The sequence below is a fragment of the Crocuta crocuta genome, unplaced genomic scaffold (genome assembly GCF_008692635.1).
Source record: "Crocuta crocuta isolate KB4526 unplaced genomic scaffold, BGI_CrCroc_1.0 scaffold95, whole genome shotgun sequence".
Classification (NCBI taxonomy): Eukaryota; Metazoa; Chordata; class Mammalia; order Carnivora; family Hyaenidae; genus Crocuta; species Crocuta crocuta.
In genome coordinates this window covers 3,818,961-3,841,605 of record NW_027530971.1, presented here as the reverse complement: position 1 = coordinate 3,841,605, position 22,645 = coordinate 3,818,961, and the positions used below count along the sequence as shown (strand labels likewise).

The following is a 22,645-nucleotide window of genomic DNA, read 5'->3' as shown; positions in this document are numbered from 1 at the left end:
CTCCCACCTTGGAAGTCTTCCCTCCATCTGGTTAAGTGTAACTCTTCCATGGAGCTTTCCAGATGCCAATCATTCTACCCAAGTGAAGTTACGTGCTCCCCTGGTTGAATATAAGCTCTTCCAGGGACTATGTTCAGTTGACTCTGGAGTCCCAGGGTGAGGAAATCATGAACCTGGACTATGCTGACTCCAGTGCTTTTTGCTCATTCATGTGTTTATTCAGTAAACATTGATTAGACACCAGCCATATGCCTATTACCATATTAAACACTAGAGGAGAAAATGGGGGCGCAGAATTGTTCATTGCCTTGCCAGAGGTTCCTTGCTGAGGACCTCAATTTGTTTTGATGTTTTTTAGTCCCAGAAGGTAATTTCTGATTTTGTAAAATGAAATTAGTCATAACCACTACAACAATGTATGAAAGCTTTTCCTTAAAATCACTGTTTTGAGTAGGGCCCATTGGTTATCTAGCATATTTTCTTGAGGAAGTATAGAAGTGAAACCATTTTTAACATATTCACATATACACAAAATTAAAGTGTTTTAGAATAAGACTTAATTGTGCATTTTTCACATTAAATATTCTATTTCTTTATCTTTTAAAGTATATATTCTGTGCTATATTTAAAATAACTTCCAGGTTATATTTGGAAGTGAAAACGGGCTATCCACAGGTTTTTCTTTGTTCATTTTATAGGCAAAACCTGGTAATGAATCAAACCCTGGAGGTAGATGTTTTGGGGAGGGAAGCTTTACGTGGCACTCCAATTATATTCAGTTTCTACTTGCTGTATTATCTTCCCTATGATTTTAGTTTTTATTTTTGGACTTTCTATAATTTTTTAAAACTTATATTTAAGAAGTAGAGTGGAAAGGAGGAAAAATGGGTACGTTGGTCTTCAATGTTATTAAGGATATAAATTAACTGAGAAAGCAGTCCCTACAGCCAAAACAAGCCCATGAAACTTTTCCGTCGGTAATGTTCTGTTTTTTGGTGTGTCTCCAGAAGCCCTATTCCTATACGTGTGGAAACTACCCAACCAGCTGTGGAAAAGCCAGAAATCAAGCCTCCCCGCGTGAGGAAGTTAACAAGACAATACAGTTTGTGAGTTTTGTGCCGCAAGTCTTTCAGCTATAACCACAAAATTGATGCTAAATGTTCAGTTATAAATGCTTTTTAGCCTCTCGCACCCTTTCCAAAGAGACATCCCTAAAAATACAGTCTTATTCCAATTTAGGTCTTAATGGGACTAGACTTTTCTCGTCGAAGACATTATATAGTTGGCATATGTGTAATTGATTGTTATGTAACAAATCACTCCCAAATACTACAGTTTATGTGGGTTGGAAGTCCAGGCCTGGCTTAGTTGGGTCTTCTGTGTCAGGGTCTCTTACAGAGCTGTGTTCAAGGTGTGGGCGAGGGCTGTGTTCTCCTCTGAAGGCTCATTCCTGCAGTTTGGGGCAGGATTTGGTTCTGGCCGGCCGTTGTCTGGAGGTTGCCCTCACTAGGCCTCCCTAGCTTTCTCCACCGGAGAAGGCACACAAGAAGAGCCAGAGAGAACTGTCACAGCCTTTTGTAATCTAATCACAAATGACATCCCGTCTCTTTTGCTGTATTCTGTTCATTGGAAGCAAGTCACTAGGGCTCGCCCACTCTCGGGGGGTCAGGATTACACAGGGGCATGAATACCAGGATGAGGAAGTGTCGGGAGCCATGTCAGAAGCTGCCTCTATGGCATAATTGTGAAACGGTAGCATGGTTTGTCAGCAGAGCCAGAGCTAATCACTGAGCTATATGAGTCCTAGGAGGGGAGTCATGTCCCAGAATATTCCAGAACCACCAGGGCCTGTCCAGTTTTGTTTATCTTAACAAAAATTTCTTGGCTACCTTGTGCACAAAGTTTTTCTAGGCAGAGCAAAATGACTTTAACTGTTCTTATCTGAGGAGTCACAGTTTATTGGAGAGACTGACTGCCAATAATCACAACCCAAAGAAGACCTGTGACAGGTGTAATACGAGTGGTAGGATTTTAGTAATAGCAGCAGTGCTAATCACAGTGGTGGTTCCCATTTCTTGACCTTGACCGTGGCACTGTCTGGGTGTGTAATTGGTTAGAGGACTGCAGGAGGATCTTTGGGTACCACCAAAAGCCTGTGGCCCTGGAGCCAGAAAGGCTTCTGTTAGAGCCCTGGCTAGGTGACTGCTATAAACTCTTGGGGAAAATTACTCTATCAACCTCTCTCTTTGTAAGATGGGTGAGGTGATACCTACCTCTGAGGAATTTGGTGAGGGTTAACATGAGATAATGTGGGGAAAGCCCGTAGCAAGGGACCTGGCCATAGGATGAATTTGTTCCCTTTCTTTTCTTTTCAAGGACCTGAAAGCTTCTGAGAAAAGGTCAAGTTTAGAGGGTACCCCGAGTACAAAGTGTAGGCTGGGGAGGGTAACTCCAGATGCAGTGCTCAAATGGCCGTCTTGGGCCTGCCACTGGTATCTGGCGAAGAGGAAAAGAGGCAACCACCTCCCACCTCATTAGCCTTAATAGAACTGTGGGCAGTTACAGGAGCTGCATTTCCTGGGAAAGCCAAACTGGGTAATTCAAACAATTAATAGTCCTAATGGTTTCTGGGGGACAAATCAAACCATGAAACAAATCTGAGAATAAAGCTGTCAGGATTAGCCTTTCCTTTTACACGTACACACCTACAGCCCTTTTGACTGTTATGGTATTTCTGGTTCTAGGACAGCAGAATGTATATCTTCCCCACCAAGAGCATGATGATGTTCAAGTGCTCTGAACAAGTTGTCAAATTGCTGCTTTTAAGGATATAAACAAAAACCTCAGCCACGTTCTTTCCTGGAAATAATGACAGAGGGTGGCTGCCATGTGCAGAGAAAAGAGAGAAGCAGAACTCTAGAATTTGAGGCAAGAAGAATGTCATCTTTCTCTGGATACCAGCCAGTATGTTTAGAAAATGATGAGCTGCTTCATTTTTTTTTTTTGAGAAATATAACTTTACTGTATATTTAAACATAGTGTAAAAGTCTAAAAATATTCTGAAGAAAATAATATTCTAAGTCTAAAGAGAAAAGGTAACCAATCCCCTAGCATCTTGCCGCCAAAAATGACTGATGTTCACATTTGATGACTGTTATCGTAGACATTTCCCACATGTTGTTAAAGTGGGAAGAAATCATTTCGAAGAATCCAACTACACATAAAAGTGTACTGATTAAATGATATTTCATGAATTTAACATGAATTTACCTCACAAACAGGGGTTGAATTGAAAGATGTGATGGAGTTAGGCAGATACCTCTTTGCCACAAGATCTAAGTTAAGACAAAGGGTATAAAAACTATGAAGAATTTGGAGTCTTTTTCAATTTTAGGCAGTGTTGGTTGACTTCCTATTGTGAAAGATGAGCTTTGTTTTTTGGGATTTTTTTTAAATGGCAGAAAAGAATTTTAACCCCACTCTTCCACTTAACTAGCTATGTGACCTTCAGCAAGTCATGTTCCAGTCAGCCACTGAATATCACCTACTTCTCTGAAGAGTGGAGACCATAATGCAGGACTGTTGTGAAAATGAAATGGACTAATAATGCGTGTGTTACTGATCTGACTTACTTCATCAGCATAGATCCAAATATGTGGCATCTTATTAATGTTCCCACTTACTTGTTCCAACCCCATCTGTGCCCTTGTTAATAGTAAGCTCTAAATCCTCCTTTTGAGGCTTCTCCATACACAGAATGATCTGAAACCCCCCAGAATATCCCCCTCAGTGAATCCCATCCACACCTCAATTGTGTACCATGACCATATTTCCCAGGAGGTCATTGCCATGGTGAGACCCCCGTCAGGGACCCTGCTCAGACCACACTGGTGCCCACTGGCCATGGGTCTTTTAGCTACACTCTTGCCCAGCCATCATTTCTAAAACATAACCTCTGTGCCAGGGTAGCTCTAGAAATTCTTGCTTCAGGGTCCCCAAGACCACCCTCAAGTTTGATGATTCACTAGAAGGACTCACAGAACCCAAATAAGCCATTATCCTCATGGTTCCGGCTAATTCCAGTGGAAGGATACAGATTAAAGTCAGCAGTGGAAAAGGCACATGGAATGGAGTCTAAGAAGATGGGGCATGAGCTTCCACTTGTCTAAGAGGAGTCACTTGGTCAGTGTTTAAATTCTTCCAGCAACAACATGTGACAACATATGTGAAGTAGTGCCATGCAGGGAAACTCACTTGCACCTTGGCACCCAGGATTATTATTGGGGGTCAGTCATATAGGCAGGGAGTAAGTACCCAGTCTCCAAAAAGCCCCACATCCCAAGGTCAAACTGGTATAGTTGACCTCACACTCCAGGCGTACAAAAACAGGTACTCATTGTAAGTCACATTGATAGCATAGACGATGTGGCATGGCCCAAGTTTTCAGGTAAGCTATGACACCCTTATCAGGCAGGATATTCCAAGGGCCCAGAGGTTCTCCCAGAAGCTCCCAGATGCCAGCAGTTCCTTTGGAATATGCAGAGTTGGAGCACCCAGGCCTGCAGAATTAGCCCTTTTCTGCACAAGCAGCAACCTGGTTGGCGTTGGGGAGAGAGGGCTTGCCTTAATTTCTAGAAGTTTGAGAAGATACTGTCTATACCGAGAATGGAGGACCAGATTAAAAGGGCTGGCTGCCTTGACATACCTTGTGTTAGGTCCAGCCTTTCCCACAAATCTACACCCTGGAGACAACCCCTGAATGGCAGCTCAGACTTGTCCTCCCTCATGGTGATTTCCTGTCTAGTGTACTTTTCTGCCTGGATCATCCCATTCCATCAGAGAGCTTTTAAGACTAGAGCTGCTAGGTCCCCAGACAAATGTACCCAGCTCTTCCCCTGTAACTAGTTTATCACCCCAAAGGAATGGTTGCTGTTAGGCCACATAAGGGGCCATTATCCTTTTCACTCATGGAAGAGGGTTCCTTTCTAAACATTATATGTATGTATGTATTTATTTTTAATGTTTATTTATTTTGGGGAGAAATAGAGCAAGCATGAGCGGGGGAAGAGCAGAGAGAGAGGGAGACATGGAATCTGAAGCAGGCTCCAGGCTCTGAGCTGTCAGCACAGAGGCCGACACGGGGCTCGAACCTACAAGCCGAGAGATCATGACCTGAACCGAAGTCAGATGCTTAACTGACTGAGCCACCCAGGCGCCCCATGGCAGCGGGTTCTTAAATGGCTTGTAGTTACCCTCCTAAGGGAAGCCACTCCCTTGGTTTGGTGGCTTCTTAAAAAATTAAGCATAGGACTACCATATGACCCAGCAGTATGACCTCAAGTGGAATTCCAATCCAAAAGAATTGAAAGCAGGGTCTCAAACAGATATTAGTACATCAACAGGTGAATGAAAAGACCTTGAAAACATTATGGTAAGTGAAATAAATCAGAAACCGAAGGACATATATTGCATGATTCCACTTGTATGAGGAACTAGAGGAACTAGAATAGTCAAATTCATCCAGCCAGAAAGCAGAACAGCTGTTAGCCGGGGCTGCAGGGAGAGGGCATAGGGGGTTTTGTTCAGTGGAGGCAGAGTTGTTGTCGGGGTGATGAAGAAGTTTTGGATGCAGACAGTGGTGATGGATACACAACATTGTGAACGTATTGAATGTCACTGAATAAAGTGATAAATATTATGTGTATCTTTCCATAATAAAGGAAAAAAATTCTAATCTCTTGAAAAAATGACAGAAAATCCAGCCCAAATTGGCTTCAGCGGAAATGTCACCATATTGGATCCCGTGAGCTGGACATCTGGCAGACATGTGTGGGGAGCTCTCCCACCCCCTCCCGGCCCTCCCTCCACCCCCCACAGCCTGTTTATTGTTGTAATGAGCAGAGCTTCATGTGCTTTTAGTAACCGCAGTGATGAAGATGACCTCCCTCCCGACCTGGCCGAGGCAGTAGGAACGTCCACAGCCGCAACCATAAGCACCACCACGGCCACCACTCAAGTCTCAACGCCGCTGGTGTCCCCCAAGGGCCACAAACTCAGCTCGCCTCAGGATTCAGAAGGCAAGGGCCAGCTGTCCCCAGGGGCCAAGGTATGGGGGAAAGTCGCGAGGAGTAGCTGCATCTGCTAGGAATTCAGTATAAATTTAGTGCAGGGCATCCCATGTGCATTTAAACTTGGCTCAATCAATTGTGTGCTCATAAAACAAGGGTAACAACCACCAGGGCAGGGTTTTTATAGAACTGTCCCCAAAAGATGACCTAACAGTTTATGAGACACAAATGGTATAATAAAGACCTTGCACCTTGTACTTTAAGAGAAATGGGAGAGATTTTTGAGGGCAATTTTGATTTTAGAATATCATCCCTATATAATTCACGCTGCACTGTAAAGATAGAAAATAAGAAATGTCCCCCCCATAATGGAAAATCTGGAGGAATGAAAACATAGAAGCATCCCCATCTCGTTCCTTATATCAGATGGCCCTTACAAATAGTTTAAAAATGGGAAATATTATTTTATTCATCAGTTTGAAATTTTGGGACGTTGCCAGCAATATGAATAGGCTGCTCAAGACATTTCTCTTGGTTTGCTCTGAATGACCCTTGGCTGCGGTCATTCTACAGCAAGTGGTCCAAATACATCCAAGCCTATCGCTCTACAAGTAGATGCCGAGTCAAAGTCTGCTTGGTCTATGGAGCCCACTGAGGAATGGTGGTATATGGGATGGGGGCACTGAAGGCAAGACCAGACCCCAGACTGTGCTCCTAGCTGCTCCATTCATACACCTTCTGGCTGCTTGAAATGAGCTGTCACTCCACAGCCCTTGTTTCTCCAAGCCTCAGTTTCCTCCTCCTAAAAATGAGAATAAGATCTGCTTCCCTGCCCAGCTTATGGGCCAGTGTCTGGTCCAGTGGAGGTGACATCTGGGCAAACAGGTCACGATTCCTAATAGCTTCTAAGTAACAATGGGCCAGGCCACATCCTCCTTGACCATGGCCAGTCATTTCCCAGCTCCCTTCCCAGGGTCTTTGGGATACCTTCGTGGTCCTCAGTAGGAGAGCCTGCTCAGGCTGGGGACCCCTCAGCCAGTGACTGGCTCCCTGCTTTCCTGCAGATCAGTTCCTGGTGGCCCAGGTTGGGCTCCCCTGTCTTGTGCAGAGTCCCTGGTACTGCTTTGTCCCCCAAGCGTAGACACAGGTTCCTAACACAGATTCTTCACCATGGTTAAAACCAAGTGAAAATATTTATGAAACAAAGGAGAATTCAGTGGGGATGTCGGTGGCAGCATACCAGAGGCCACAGGGCTCCCTCTCCTGGCCATCTCTCTCCTTAGGGCCCGGCTTGTGCCAAGTTGACGGGGCTTATTTTTTTCCCCACAAAGGGCCTTCAGGCCTCCCATGCTGCTGAGACCCAGGACAGGAGGGAAAAAAATTTTTCCCAAAAACTGAACGTGGTTTACAGAGACTATCTCCCTCCCACCATACAGATCTTCCTCAGTATCGTGCAAATGAGAGGTTTTAAAATTTATTTTATTTTTTTAATGTTTATTCTTTTTTGAGAGAGAGAGATTGTGTGAGTGGGGGAGAGGCAGAGAGAGAGGGAGACACAGAATCCAAAGTAGGCTCTAGGCTCTGAGCTGTCAGCACAGAACCCAAGGTGGGGCTCAAACCCATGAACCATGAGATCATCACCTGAGCAGAAGTGGGATGCCCAATGGACTGAGCCACCCAGGGGCCCCACTTTGGGGCTTGAGCTCATAACCCTGAGACCCTGAGATCAGGAGTCCCGTGCTCTACCAACTGAGCCAGACATGTACCCCCTGTGCACACGAGTTTAGTTGCTTGAGGGCTTGACCCTCTTGATCCAGGATACGGTCTTTACTCTCTCTATATTCGAAGGGCTGTTTGAAGCATCTCCCCCTCCAAAAGACCCGTCAAAGAGCACTGAAAGCACTTAAAGAGAAGCTTTTGGCACCTTTTAAAAGAGGGCAGTTCCTTAGCCTACACACTACTTCTACCCATTCAGGTTTCAGAAAACATTTGGGGTTTGGTCTCTATCATTTGCACACTGCTGGGCAAGGGAACAGTATGAGGGATTGGCAGGGTCACGGTCTCCGTGATAGGAGGGAGGGAGAGGAAAGAGAAAGAGAGAAAACTATTTTCTGGTAAAATTCCCCTGTTGGCCCAGAGCCATCACTAACCAGCAGTGGTTTTGTGCATCTTCCTAGAGTCCCTCTGACCGAGGAGGTGCCTTTACCTTGGAGCCAGGCGATCTCCTGATGGACTTCACAGAAGCTACTCCTCTGGTAAACCTCCCAATTTGCTAAAATCAGAAAAGCCCCAGACCTTAGAAGCATCTTGACAGTGGGGCCGATAGATGGAGGTGGGCATTGCCGCTGAGAAGGCTCTTCCTTTTGTCCTGCTCACAGCCTAGAGCCTCAGGGATCAGCCCTCGTTCAGGGTTCGGGCACATAGTTCCCTCCACCTCCCCGGAGGGCCGCTGCAGGGGTCCCGCCCCACCTGTGTGCCGCTCCCATAGGTGTAGGGCTCCTCAGTGCTTCGGTCTTGGCTTCTTGGCTTTTCCTCGGCTGCTCCCTGCCTGCNGGCATCTTTTGCTGCTGCTTCCAACACCGTGCTCTGGTCTGAAGCACTGGCTCAAGGCCTCACCCTAGCTTTCCAGGCCCCTCGAGCCTCGCTGCCATCCTCCATCGTCTGCAGACAGGTCTCCCCTGAGGGATGGTGGTCCTCATGGGAGAAGCCCTTTCAGGGGAGAGAGCACTGGACTAGGAGTCATGCAGGCCAGATCTGGCTCCAGTCTCTATTCCCCTCCTCAGGAGCCTCGTCACGGGATAAGGAATGCCATTGTTTTGTCGTGTCTGCCTAAGAGTGCTCTCATGATCACATGAGACAGAGAGCCCTTGACGACCCTAACAGCACCGTAAATGTGTGTGAGATAGTATTCATAGTGTTAGATGCCACAGGCAAACATGGAGGTACCTTTGGGTGGGCTCAGCCTGATACTCAAGTGTACTTGAGCATGAATCATGGTCCACATGTGTGGAATGTGAGTCAATGTGAATCAAGTCAAAAACTACCTCCTGAGAGTTCACTGCACACCTGGCTTGTGTGCGGCTCTGGGAGTGGACAGGGCAGCTAGAGGCTGGAGGAGAGTCAGGTCCATCGAGGGCCAGGATGGACAGGAGAGCCACATTGAACATTCCAGGGGGAGAAGCCAGAAGTGGGAGCCATTGGGGACCAGCTCACTGGAGGAGAATGTGGTGGATAGGAGTGCTTTCTGGAAGGCTTTCAAGAGGAGACAAATGAGGCAAAATGCTGCCTAGGTTTTAAGAGTGATCACCGTCTCTGCCTCAGCTGGCACAGTTAGCTTGTTTGTGAGGTATCCAGTTGTCCCTGTCATCTGGAGAGTTGGTACCGTCTGAGAGCTTCGAGTCGGCACGTTTGGATAAACAGCTGAGAACCGACAGTGGGCGAGACACCCTGCTCTGGGAGCCTTCAGAGTCCCTTCCTTCCCAGGTGGGAGAGAATGCAGCTGAGTTGCTAACGGCTTTCTCCTTAGACGAGTTGTCAAAATAGGGTCCCCCAGAAGCAGGGCCTTCCCTCCTCACCTCTTCATCCCCTTTGCACAGATGGGGAAGTTGAGTCCCAGAGTAGGGTGATCACACAGGCACCAAGCTTGAGCCAGCTCCTTCTCTGGTGCCCTTTGCATTGTCACATTGGGCTAAGTCTGGCATCTGGATTTCAGGAACTTGCGACTTTGGAGAAGAGCTGTGTTTAGAGCGCTCCTCAGACTGAGACAGCAGAGGAAGTGGTGTGGAGGAAGGGATAGCAAGTTAGGCAGCCTGGGCCCCGTGCTGCCTCAGTCTCCCAACTGAGTATCTCAGAGGCCTTATGCTCTAGGGAGGCCACGTGTGGAGGATGGAAGCCAGGGCAGCAGTCTGAGGACACAGTCTAGCTGAAGGGCAGCAAAGCCCTAAAGGACCCGAGAACCCCTGGCACACAACCTGAGGGCCTATGAAGTCAGAAGGGGGAGAAAGCTGAGTTCCTAGACCCTCTGTTCTATGCCAGGCAGGAATAGAGGACAGTGGAGGAAGATCTCTCTCTGAGTTAGCCTCTTGAGCAACTTTCAGACTGCTGAAGCATGCTGCAATGAGTGCCAAGAGAGAGTCTATAGAAACTGCTACTGCTGTGAAACCCAGTGCCTACCTCTGGGGCCACTGAGAAAAAGAAGGCTTCAGAGTGCTAGGGTTTTTAAGTATGAGTAGGAGTTTGCCAGATGGAAGTAATGGAGCAAAGCATTCTATGCAGAGGGTATAGTATAAGCAAAATACTGAGTATTTATTAAAGGTTCTGGCATATCTAAGAAGTTGAGGTAGTTTACAAAAATATATATCATGGCTTTGGCAGGACTGATGGGATTCTCTTAAAAACCATTGTGTTGCAGATCCAGCTGGTAGATCTAATGGCCTCATCTTTATCCTTTCTTTGAGCATAGTGGTCTGAGATTAGAAAGGAAGCAGCATCTGCCAGGGACCCAGAGGTCCTCTGATCTGAGGTGCTAATGCCCACCAAGTGAGTATCCTACCTCTGCTTGTACCTCTCTGGCAACAGGGAGTTCATTCCTTCTCTGAGGATACATTGCTTGCATCTCTGGGCTGCTCTGAGCTCCAAAACTGGGTCTGGGGGTGCTGCACTGCCCAGGCACAGGGCAGCCAAGGTCCTTTTACTGCACCGAGACATGGCTTGCCCACTTCACAGCTAAAGTTTGCAGTGAATATGTGTTCTCAGGATAAAGCCTCCTTTGTCTTGCTTGTGTGGGTTTGAGGTGCGAGTGTGTGTCCACAAGGCACATCCACACAGAAGGGATGCTGGAGGGCTGGTATTTTGGCATTAGGAGCCCACTCCATATGGGGCTTTCCTTGGCATTACTGGCTTTGACTTTACTTCACTCCAGAGTCCTGTCTCCAGCAGTGCTGCAGGGTCCTAGAGAGGAAGGGGCACTGGCAGCCTGCTTCTCCTGTGTGGACCGTTCCCCTCCGTGTGCCCTCCCAGCATCATAGAAATATAAGCAGAAGTCCCCTCTGTCCTGGTGGAGGTGTCTCTGCCCCAGAAGACAGTGGAGAAGAGACTGGGTTTAGGGTCTGGGGCCAGATGAGACTCCGAAAGCTACATTACTACCCTGGTTCCTTGGGCCAGAGCTAGAAGAACGTACCCACGCACGAGCAAGCAAGAGAGAGAGAGAGAGCGCGAGCGTGAGCGAGCGAGCTGGGACCAGATTCTCTTGCCTTCATCCAGCTTGGTTCTACCAAGATATTATCAGTGCTAGTTTAACCCTTATGACTCCAACCCTGATGATTGAGTCTCTGCGTAGAGTGATTTTCAAAGAAGCATAGTCCAAACAGCTGAGAATAATAACAAGTTTCAGTCTTTAACTGGCATCTCTCAAAAATCAAGATTAAATTATCACCTCCCTGGTAACACTTCTCAAATCGCATCTTGCTTCCTTCTTAATTCTCTTGCACTCTGTGCGACTCCAAGGATTTTCATCCCAAACTCTCCAAAAAAAAAAAAAAAAAAACTTTCCAGCATCACTCTTGCAATGTTCTTTCCTCCTTTTCCCGTATCTTTTCTGCTCCAGTGCCCAACTCTTTTCTTATGTAGTTCAGTTTAGCAGTATCAGCCCTGCGCAGCTGTTGTTTGCCCATTGCCGGAATCTGCATCCCAGATCTGGCAGTCGGTTTCTGCCTGGGATGGAAGTTTCTGCCTGGGTGGGGTTTCTGCCTGGGATGGAAGAGGTGGGGCACGAGGGGTCGGGGAGGGAAGAAGGCAAGCGAGTAAAGGCAGCACCCACTGTCCATTTGGTGTCCTCCTTTGGGAGGTGAGTGTGGACACGTGCACAGGGTGCTGGTGTTAGCAGAGTGGATGGAGGGGGCGTTTACACATCAATCGTGCCCCACCCCCACCCCCCAGGTCTAGCATGCTAACTTCTCTCCTTTGGTGACACACACCATGAACACCTGTGTCTTCTGTGTTCCTGATGCTTTCCCTTTAGGGCTTATCCCTCCCCCATCCCCGTACTTCATAAACCACTCACCCAGCTGCAAAGCAGAGGCAGTCACAACCTAGGTCTGTTCTGGGCAGAGAGTATTAGTCCAGGGTTCATGTGCCAGGGAGGAGACTGGCCTGGCCAAAGGAAGGTTCTGTAGCTCGGGGGGAGGGAAGTGCCTTGTGTTGGGTGTCAGAAGGACTGGGTTTTCATCCATCTGAGTAACCTCATTTCTGTTTTCAGCCTCATTCTATCAGGAGGCCTGAAGCTTGATCTGAGGTCAGGTCAGGGTACCTCTTCCATCTTCCTGGGGATTCATCCGTCTTCTCCAGGGCACAGGGAGCTGGACGGAAGTCTACTTAGTTAGTGATGTCATCTGTTTGCTGATACATCTGAGGCACTCCCTGCTTCCTTCATGCCCCTTTTGGGTGGGTGGGAGTCACTGTCCTGCTTGGCATGAGAATCTCTACTTATTAGACAATACCCCCCCAATCATTCTGCCCTAGCTATACCTAGGCAGAGGGACACCGGTCCCTCTCTGCTCTTTAACCCCTGTTCCCTGGCCTCCACCTGTGGAGTACAGGCCCCTCAGGTCAGACTTCCTAATGTCAACCGCTCCCCACTTTGCCTCTGACTTTTCTCTCCAGTCCTCAAACTGGCAACCTCTCTTCTTATCTGGATGTTGAAGAAGCCTTACACATTTTCAGTCTTCGTTTGTCTATGCCAAAAATCTTTCTGTTCCCCAAAGAGTCAGATTTTAAAACTCAAAAGCCAAGTAGCTTAGAAGAACCTAGCTGCTTGAATGTGGAAAAAGCCCAAGGAGGAGAGGAAATGCTGGTAGGAAAAAATAAAATAGAATAAAATAAAATAATTTCAAAATAGTATCCTATTTCACGTGTTCTCCTATTTCCTGTTCATTTACTAACAGCTGCTTACTTAGAAAGGTCAGAAATGTTTGTGGGATGGATCAGCATATCTTTACTATAAAAGCCCAATGCTAGGCAAAGCCTTCAGTCATTCATCATAATCTTCAGCTAAGACACAAGTGGCCGGTACAGATTTTGGCACTTGGCAGCATGTCTGTGTTTGTTGATCATTTACTCCAGCTTTTATTTTCTTCAAAAAGCACACCTGAGTGCCTGCTTATCTACGGAGGTAAAGGCCCCGTGGCCTGGGGTCCCTGGTAGTGGGTTCTGGCTGGGGCAGTGTTGAGTACCGAGGCTGGAGCCCACCCCACTCAAGTCTCAAAGGCCATCTTGTGGAGGGGAGGGTTCATACTGAGCACAGGAGAGAGCAGCGGAGGGATTCTCAGCCGGCTGATGAAACTTGACTGCAAATGGCTAATATGGACTCACTTGTTTCTGAAGAATGGATGCAGAAACAATCAACAAGAGGGTCTAGAACCACAGATTCAGACTTTGCAGATGCACTTTTTCTGCATCTCTAAATCTGAACAGTAAACTGTTGCGAGGTAACGGTTGTAAAAGCCCTCTGGGACTTGCCCAGCACAATTGTAAAGAGGTCAGAATCAGATCGATTTGGAGACAGAAAAGATGCCTGCAATTTTCTTGACCATGTTTCAGTGAAACCTACCCAGAGACTATACTTCGTTGGTTATGGCAGAATGTTACCAACTAAGGAAGCTCTTTTGAACTAAAGGGTGCATGTATTTATGCTCTGGAGTGAATGGTCCCTCCTTGCAACACACACTAACCCTATCAGCGGCCCCCTCTCCTAGCATCAGAGCATTCTCTCTTCACCATCCTCATCCTCACCGGTACAAGCTGTTGGACCTGTGCTGGTGCATGGCACTACTTAGATCTGGGCTGGGGAACCCAGTACCCCAAGCGATGTGGCTTGTCTCACAATGCCTGATNGAGGGTGCTCAGAGCCATTCTGTTTTCTGAACATAGATAACAAAAAGCCATGACAGATTAAATCCCAAAGTCCATGTTCCTCCTCGCTGATGTATGTCTTTCCTGGAAGCACTCTGTTGGATACCTGCTGGCCACACCATGATGTGGGCCCTTACTTAGCAGAGTACAGGAGGCCACCAGGCATGGCAGGCCAACACGCTCAAGTGTGTGGCCACTCCTCACACGGCCAGCATCACTAATTCATCGCGGCTCTCTTTCTGGCTTGGCCCGGCCAGTGCTTCAGGGAGCTACTGCCAGACCCGCGCAGTTGGCACAGGAGATGGCCCCTGCCTGCCAACCCCGCGAATGGGGTTTTGATGGGTTGTTCTGCGTGGATAGTGGAGAAAACAGATGAGAGCCAGGGAGGAGGAGAAAAGGTGGGAGAATTGGGAGGAGGGGGCCTAGAAGCCAGCTGGCCAGAGGCTAGAAGCAGGCTTGGGCGAGGCTGGTCCGGAGCAGTCTGGAGTTGACAGATCCTTCTTGCACTGTGCTGTCTTTCTCTCCTTCCCTTCCCTTCCCTTCTCTCCTCTGCCTCCTCCCCTTCTCTCACCACCTCCTCCTCCCCTTCTCTCCCCTCCTGAGAGCAGGCAGAGCCCGCCAGCGCCCCCCACTGTGCCCACTCTCCACTCTCTCCCCCCATGAAGGAAGAGACCACTGGAGTTTGCATGCACCCTCCAATCAAAACGAGGCTGGTAGGTACCCTGGCAGGGAGAGGGGCCTGGCCAGGAGAGGTGAGGCGGGCAGGAGCCCCCAGGCGGCCACCCCATGGGAGTGTGTCAGCACTTCTGGAAGGGCCCAGCCCACAGGTGCTCCGACTCCAGGATGGATACAGAGTTTGGCCAAATCAGGACACATGGCTGCTGGCCTGCCCTCTGTCTCTGGGCCTCAAGAACCAGAAAGAGTTCATTTTCGTGAAGTTTTGATAAACCTACATGAGAAAAATCTTAGTTGCATTTCCATTGAAAAGAAAAACTTATTTTTTTAAACTTGTCTTTCCCTGCTATTTTCCAAGATAGCAGGATGAGTGTCACAGAACAACCTGAAAGGAAACAGCCATAATTCCAACCTAGCACTTTCGTTTTCATTCTTTTTTTTTCATTCTTACATATTTCCTTCTAGTATTTATTCATATTCATTCATAATTTTGCAATGTTAAGTCATAGTATCCATATCATGTCCTGGTTTTCTCTTTTCAATGAATGCTGGATTGCCTCTCCTTGTTCTTGTTGCCACATAGTAAATGACTGTATATATTCCATCCGGGGGAGTGGCTGACCATTCACCTAACACATTCTTACCGCGGGACTGTGCTTTGTGTCCAGTTTGTTGCGATTCCAGGGAACACAAAACGCTTTTGCATCAGGCTAGATAGACCCTGCTGGGTTCAATACCCTGACTTTGACTTTGCTCCCTTTCTAAAGTGAGTCTACCAAGAGGCAGCACCTCAGAAGAGGAAATATACTTTGCCACAGCCGGGTGACAGAGTGTAACTGTTGGGATAGATTTTTTTTTCTTAGAGAAGATATAAAATCATTCTTTGAAGCTGCCAAAGTTTATGTTTCTTTAATAGCGGTAATAGACCTCTTTTCCCTTCTATTTCTACTTCATGATGGTCTGAGAGTCTTATCTGTATGCACCTTTCCCCTCTGCTAGTGGTCTCAGAACGCAGGCGGCACCGTTAGGCCCAGGAGGAGAATGACCATGGGGCTTTGCCTGCTCACNAAGGAAACTGCAGCTGGTTCTTTTTTTTTTTTTTTTTTTTTTTTATGTTTATGTAGTTATTCTTGAGAGAAAGAGAGAATACTAGCAGGGGAGAGGCAGAGAGGGAGAGAGAGAGAGAATCCCAAGCAGGCTCTGTGCTGGCAGTGCAGACCCCACGCAGGGCTCAAACTCACAAACTGAGAGGTCATGACCTGAGCCAAAGTCTAGTCAGACGCTTAACCAACTGAGCCACTCGGGCCCTCTGGCCCCTGAGTCTTAAGGCACTTTGCGGCCCATCCTGGGAATTTTGAGATGTTTGAAGAGGCCAGAGAAAGTTTAGGGAAGGGGAGCGGGAATGGACTGGACATCTCCGTGCACATTGCAGAGACATTGTCATTCGCAGATTGGTTGAGACGTACTCCATTCATTCAGAAAACCTCAGCAGATCTGAGTGTGGTCTGATGTGCTCTTGCTCATCTCTACCTTAACCCCCGTCGGAGTGACTCAAGGCCATCAAGTAGCTCCCCCAGGGTCCACGAACCAGCCCCTGGGAGAGACATAAAAGTCACTGCTCATGTTCAGTGGTGGCTTCAGTGTCCCGACTGCAGCCCTCTGGTGGCAGGTGGCACAGCGTGCATTTGCTGGCAGGTATGCGAGCAGTTTCTGTGCCCTGGGGGCGGCGGGCAGAGCTAATACCAGAGGCATCAGGCCCCTGGGCTTGCTGGGAGTCCTCTAGGCCAGTGTAAATGAATAAGCCCACTCTGCATTCCCCAAGGCCTTCAGGAGGCCAGAGACAAAATTACCAAAGGGAAAGGAATGGAAGCAAAGGCTCTTTTTGGGCCCGCACCACCGCCTGCTCAGGCCGGTGCCCGCGCTCTGCTTCAGACTAGCTGCGTGCCGCAGCTCTGAGCACAGTGCCTTTTATTCCCAAAGGCCACGGTGGCAGGATTCTCACGTGCTTCCAGGGGTTTCCCCCAGGTTTGCCTCTGTGGCCCACAACTTACAGGGAGTCCAAACACCACAGGGAATAGACAGGGAATACTTTCTGGCCTAATTAGGGCAAGCCTCCTGGTGCCCTGTCTGCTGTCACAGACTGCGTCCCAGGGTGTGGCCTGTCAGCAACTTCTAGTCCGTGGCCGCAGCTGTGGGGAAACCACCAGCAACCAGGCAGCTCTTACCGGCCTCATTACATACCCTGATCATGGCCTTTTATGGATCAGGCCATACAGAGGGCTCAGCATGCCTGGGGGCCCACACAGCCTCCAGGGATGAAGTTCTAGGGCAAGCTAAGCGTGGGGTGCCCTGCAAACATGGGACTGCAGTCCCTCATCCGTGCTGGGTCCTGGCCCTAACAACGCAGTGGACCGGCACAGATACAACCACTGGCCCAAAGGCCTCAGGGACTTCTGTGCGTTTCCTGATACGAGCCGTGTGGGCTCTGCGTCTGCCTCCCTGAGCCCTTCAGTTTGGCGTAAAAAGTGCATCGCCAAAGATTCCAAACTGCTTTCTAATCCAAAAGTAACCCTCTGGTCTTTCTCTTTTTTGAAGATAAAAACATTCCCGGCTGATCCAGTGACCCCGTTTCCTGATGCTTTCATTACAGGGCCACAGTTCACCGTAAGTAGATTCAGAAAACAGATCTGTGCTTTAAAATGTTCCCATGCGGCAGGCTGTTCTGTGGAATGCCAGACAATGATGTCGACCGCTTCTTCTAATCCTATGAACTCTCTCAGGTTGGGAAGGAGTGGGGTTTGGGGTCCACCTCTTTTCGTTGTTTTATGTTATTGAGGTGAGCATCGTGTAAGTAAAACTGACCATTCCAAAGTGACATTTAGTACATTTAGTGTCATGGAGCCATGACTTCTAGTTCTGAAACATTTTATCACCCCCACAGGAGACCTCATTCCCATTACACAGTCACTCCCATATCCTCCCTCCCCCCAGCCCCTGGCAATCACCAATCTGCCTTCTGTCTCTATGGGTTTCCCTAGTGTGGATAGTTCACATAAATGGAATCATATAATAATAATATGTGACCTTTTGTGCTTCTTTCACTGAGCATCATGGTTTTGAGGCTCATGCACATGGTAGGGTATATCAGCACTTCACTTCTTTTTATGGTGGAGTAATATTCCATTCCATGTATATACCCCACTTTGTCGCTCCATTCATTCGCTGCTGGGTGTTTGGCTATCGTGAATAATGCTGCTGTGAACATGTGTGTACGTGGGTTTGTTTGAGTTCCTGTTTCCAATTCTTTCGGGTTGGATCTACATCTTGATAATGGTGTGATCTTAGGTAAGTTGCTTTGCCACTCAGCACCAATCTCCTCTTATTTGAGTAGAAATAGTAATACAAATATCCTCCTTGTATCCGCTTCAGGATACAAAAGCGATCAAGGACCTGGCCCAACACTACCAACCACAGAATGTTCCGCAGGTGTCAAGTATGGTGGTTGTTTCTCAAGGCTGGAGAGGCAGGGGGTGTCATTAATGAGAGCAGGTCGTCATGACCACTGGCTTCAGGTCCCCACCACCCTTTGCATCATGGGGCAGCTTATTTCAGCTCTGTAAGATGTCAAAGTACTGTTAAGCTTTAAACGCTGTAGTTTCCTCATCTGCAAAATGAATGAGTTTGATGATTTTCAGGCTTCTTTTCAGCCGCAAGTCTTTTCTTTAAATGAAAGCTTCTGCAGAACTCACTGTATAATGAGTGGCTGCATGGAGCAGAAGCGGAGAGTCTAGGATCACCTCCTCTTTCCCCTCACTGTCTCCTCCTTGTAATTCCTAGAACTGAGTGATCCCTGAGGCTCCTTCCAGAGACTTTCTGGCCAGCCCGGAGGATCTGTGAGGCGGGCTGGGGTGGCCTAAGGGTAGCCAAAAGTGCAGTCTCGTGAGTTAGGTGAGGGTCCCTACCTGAGGTGTCTTTAGCCACGTGGAGAGAGAGGGAGGGAGCAGTGGCTGGTGCAGCTTTCAGAGGTTTGAACAGAAGTAAGAAGGTGTCCGGCAGTCCAGGCAGAGGCAAAAACAGGTTCCTAGCCTAATGCATGTCTAAGGTCCTGAGCCGCTTCCAGCACCTGCCTTGTGAGGACCAGAGGGCTTGAGACACAGGGGCTGGGCCAGGCTGTTAAATGCCACCTCCCCTACATTCATCCTGGCCCTGCAGTCTCACCGGGCACAGCTCCTCAGCCGGAAGCTCCACCTCCACTCCCCTCAGCTGGCCCGCGCCGGGCCCTCTGGCCTCCTGCCCAGCCTTGGCAGTGCTGTGAGACACCCAGGGAAGGCCTTCCTGAAAAGCTGGGGGCCAAGATGGAGCAGGAAGCCAGTGTCAGAAACCACACTGGGACTTTTAAGAATGAGGCAAGAGTTGGCTCAAGGGCAGCAATTTTACCAAGTTTCAAGATAATACTGATGCCACGAGCCTGGGGACCACACTTTGGGAAGCACTGCTGTAGTGGTGAAAAACACCAGTGATGCAGTCAGCTAGTCCTGGTTCTTAACGCTTACTGTGTGACCTACGGAAAATTACTTTACCTCTCTGGGACTTACTTTTCTCATTCATAAAATCACTTTGAAGATATGCATTTTTTTTCACCTTTTAAATCTTGAAATCAGAAAATTCATTACATTAGTGGGCGTGATAAAGTTTGGCCATACTTTTCATCCTCTGTGGCACATGCAAAAATGAGGGCTCTTAGAATTGATGGTGTCTAATGTGATGAAATATGACCTCTACCTTAAGAGTTGTCGAGAGAGTGTATATGTAAAATGCCTGGGCCAATATAAAAATCATTAAATAAGTGGTAATTGGTTTTAGCTATTATTTAAAAATATCAGGAACTGTGTGGTTAGGCTTAGGGAGGAGCTGACAGTATAAAAACGGAACCCAAATTGAGATTAATTTCCTCTTTTCTGTTTCCTCGACAGGCAGATTTTAGAGACAGTAAATTACCGTGCTGTCCTGGCCAGTCTTCCCCGCTGATTCCAGCAGTGACCCTGAGGCCTTTGACAGAGACCATCTCCACCGTGCAGACCATCTACACCACGCGGAAGCCTGTTTCCCTGGCAGCCAGGTGAGTCACTGGCAGCAACCCTGGTGACGGGGAGATCAGGCATAGGCTCCAGTTTCATTGTGTTTTTGACATCTATAAGCCTTTTATTTATTCTTTCATTCATTTATTCAGTGAGTATTTATTGAAATGTCTGCAAAGGCTGGATAGTATTCTAGGCCCTAGGGATGTATAGTGAGCAAAACATAAAAGTCCTCCCTTTATGAGTTCAAAATTAGTGTTCGGGAAGGTGAGACAGAGATTAAACAAATGTGTGTGTGTGTGTGTGTGTGTGTGTGTGTGAGAGAGAGAGAGAGAGAGAGAGGAGATGACAAGTTAGGGAGGAAAATGAAACCAACAAAGGCAACAGGGCATTCTGGGATGGCCTCATTGAGATAGTTTTAAGCAGAGACCTGAGGTGGGGAGGGAGCAGGCTTCACATATTTGAGGAAAGAGTATACTCATCTCAGGGAGTAGCCGATGCTAAGGCTTCTAAAATGGAGCATGCCCAGGATGGTTAAGGAAGAGTAAAGGGGCCAGTGTAGCCAGAGCAGAATGAATGACGGGACCCTGGACATCTTCCCATTCACTTGGAAGAGCTTTACTGAGAGGCTGCTATGTACCAGGTCCTGGAGCTAGGCTCTGGGGCGAGGCTTTGGGGCTTCAGAGATGAATGGCATGTACAGTCAGTCTGCTGGCAAGCAGTGCCCTGAAGAACTCTCAGTCTGGTGGCGGAAGCCGGCGGGCAGCCAGACAATTTCAGGTCATTTTAACACTGGCAGATATCAGGGGTCCTTAAGGAGCCTGAAAGCGCAGAAGTCGAGAACCGAGGTCAGGAGAGAAGATGAGAGAGTGGAATCTGTTTTTGTCATTTTTAGTGCAATTGCTCTCATGATTTTGTCACCTACTCTTCTTCAGTGCAGAGACGCTCCGGCAGGAACTGGAAAGAGAGAAAATGATGAAAAGACTATTGATGACCGAACTGTGAAATTCTCCCCTTGTTGCCTGGAGGATGGCATGGTGCCTTCTGTCCGTTTTCTTTCTTTGGGCTTTGAGTGCTCACTCCAGCACAGCACACAGATGTGTGCTCTGTTCACCAGGTCTCCGTGGCTGGTTGAAGCCAACTTCCGGCTTGACTTTATTGGAGAAGTTATTCTCTGTCTTCTGAGTATTAGAGCTTTTCTGCTACTCAGTATAGATGGGACAGGATTTGGTAAGCCTAGGAGAAGAAAGATAGGGAAATGGGATTCCTTTTTAGTACTACCTGTGTGTATATATTAATAACCACAGGGGGTTAATATGGCATGGAATCCTTTGCTATCAGTCCTAACCATGATTTTGTATGATTGAAACTTGCACCAAGCTTTGACTGTTTGTTAAAGAGTCATTTTTAATGAGAGAATAATTCTTTACTGCTGGTTTTTCATTTACACTGGTAATTATACAGATCTTATAAAGTCCTTAACACTCATTTTTATTCAGACATGAATCGATGAACTAAAAAAAGAAAAAGAAAAAGAAAACAGAAAAAAGTTGTGATCACCAGGACTGAAGCACTTTCAGCGAAATCCAAAATATAATTTAACTTGTGGGTTTGTTGGATACGATATTATTTAGATAAACAGAACTTTTCACTAAACCCAAAGTAGGAAATTATCGCTTAAATTGTCTAAAAATCATTTACAAGGATAAGATAGTTCAATACCAAGATCCATTTGGGTGTTCCATAGAAGAAAACTATTTCTAAAGTTGATCAATTCTTGTCCTGTTGATAGAACCTTGACCAGATGACACTTTGCTCTCTTTTTATATAATTTCAAGAAATGTGTTTTTAAATTTTTATTATGCACTTGAACAACTTTGCAGGAATAAAGGCATCCCCTCGCCACAAACTAGCCCTCTAAATTGTTTCCCAAGCTCTCAATGAATATGCACACATTTTTTCATAGCTGTGATCAGTGTGTACATACTTTTTGGTTGTACTTCTCCACCTAACGCGTATCTTCCCTTTTTAACACAGATCCTCCTCTCACCAATTTAAATGTCTCTATATCCACATAACATGGTTAACCTCACTTCTCCCCATTATTAGATATTTGAGTTCTATCCAATTTTTCACTCTTATAAATAGTGCTGCTATGAATGCCTTTGTAAAAGATGCTTCTTCCTTTGGGAATGTCTCCAAAGAGGATCACAAGGTCAAAGAGCATGAAGTACTTTATAGCTCTTGTTTCATATTGCCAGGTTGCTTTCTAGAAAGATCCAGTCTCTCGGTTGGAAGGACCTTAAAGGTCATTAGTTCAATTCCCCTGTTCCCTCTGAATGCTTGAATCCGTCTACAATTTATAATGCCACCAGCAATGTATAAGCATTTCTACTTACCAGTAGTTCTGCCAGTATTGGGTTTTGCCATTTTAATTTATTTTTTGCTTGTTTAATAGATGTGTATAGTTGTTCTTGAAAGGTGGTTTTATTTCATTAATTGCTAGCAAGGCTGAGCACTTTTCCATGTGATGATTTACTAGCTGTATTTCCTTGTGTGTAGAATGTCCGTCCATTTCTTATGACCACTTGTTAAGTGGAATTGATCTCATATATTTGTATCAGAACTGTATTTTTATGTTGTATAGTTTGCTCTCCTGTCCCTATCCTTAAAACTGAATGGTGCCAATAATTTGATACTAATGATTATAAAAAAAGTAATGCCTCATTTACTAGCATTGTTGTAAAATGAGGCATGTAAGCAAATATTCAGATAACAGAGGATTAACCCTTTAAGTGCTGAACTTTAAGATTTTAATATTTTTTTTGAGGGAAATCTTTCTAAAATGCATTACGCACTTCCCTGCCTTAGGACACAGAGTATACTGGAGAGTATTTAACCTTTTCTTGATGAGTC

The 22,645-nt window shown here is 46.9% G+C and overlaps 1 protein-coding gene across 1 annotated transcript in view; it reads left to right on the top strand.

Annotated features, from left to right (window-relative positions):
- EPB41L4B (erythrocyte membrane protein band 4.1 like 4B) overlaps positions 1 to 20,803 on the top strand; it is a 162,365-nt gene extending 141,562 nt beyond the window's left edge. The window contains exons 21-27 of the mRNA XM_077769762.1: positions 1,008 to 1,106; positions 5,920 to 6,106; positions 8,246 to 8,323; positions 14,585 to 14,689; positions 17,247 to 17,315; positions 19,625 to 19,770; positions 20,665 to 20,803. Coding sequence (XP_077625888.1) covers positions 1,008 to 1,106; positions 5,920 to 6,106; positions 8,246 to 8,323; positions 14,585 to 14,689; positions 17,247 to 17,315; positions 19,625 to 19,770; positions 20,665 to 20,734 — 754 coding nt within the window. The 3' untranslated portion in view covers positions 20,735 to 20,803. The remainder of the gene's footprint in view (positions 1 to 1,007; positions 1,107 to 5,919; positions 6,107 to 8,245; positions 8,324 to 14,584; positions 14,690 to 17,246; positions 17,316 to 19,624; positions 19,771 to 20,664) is intronic.
- Positions 20,804 to 22,645: the final 1,842 nt, after the last annotated feature.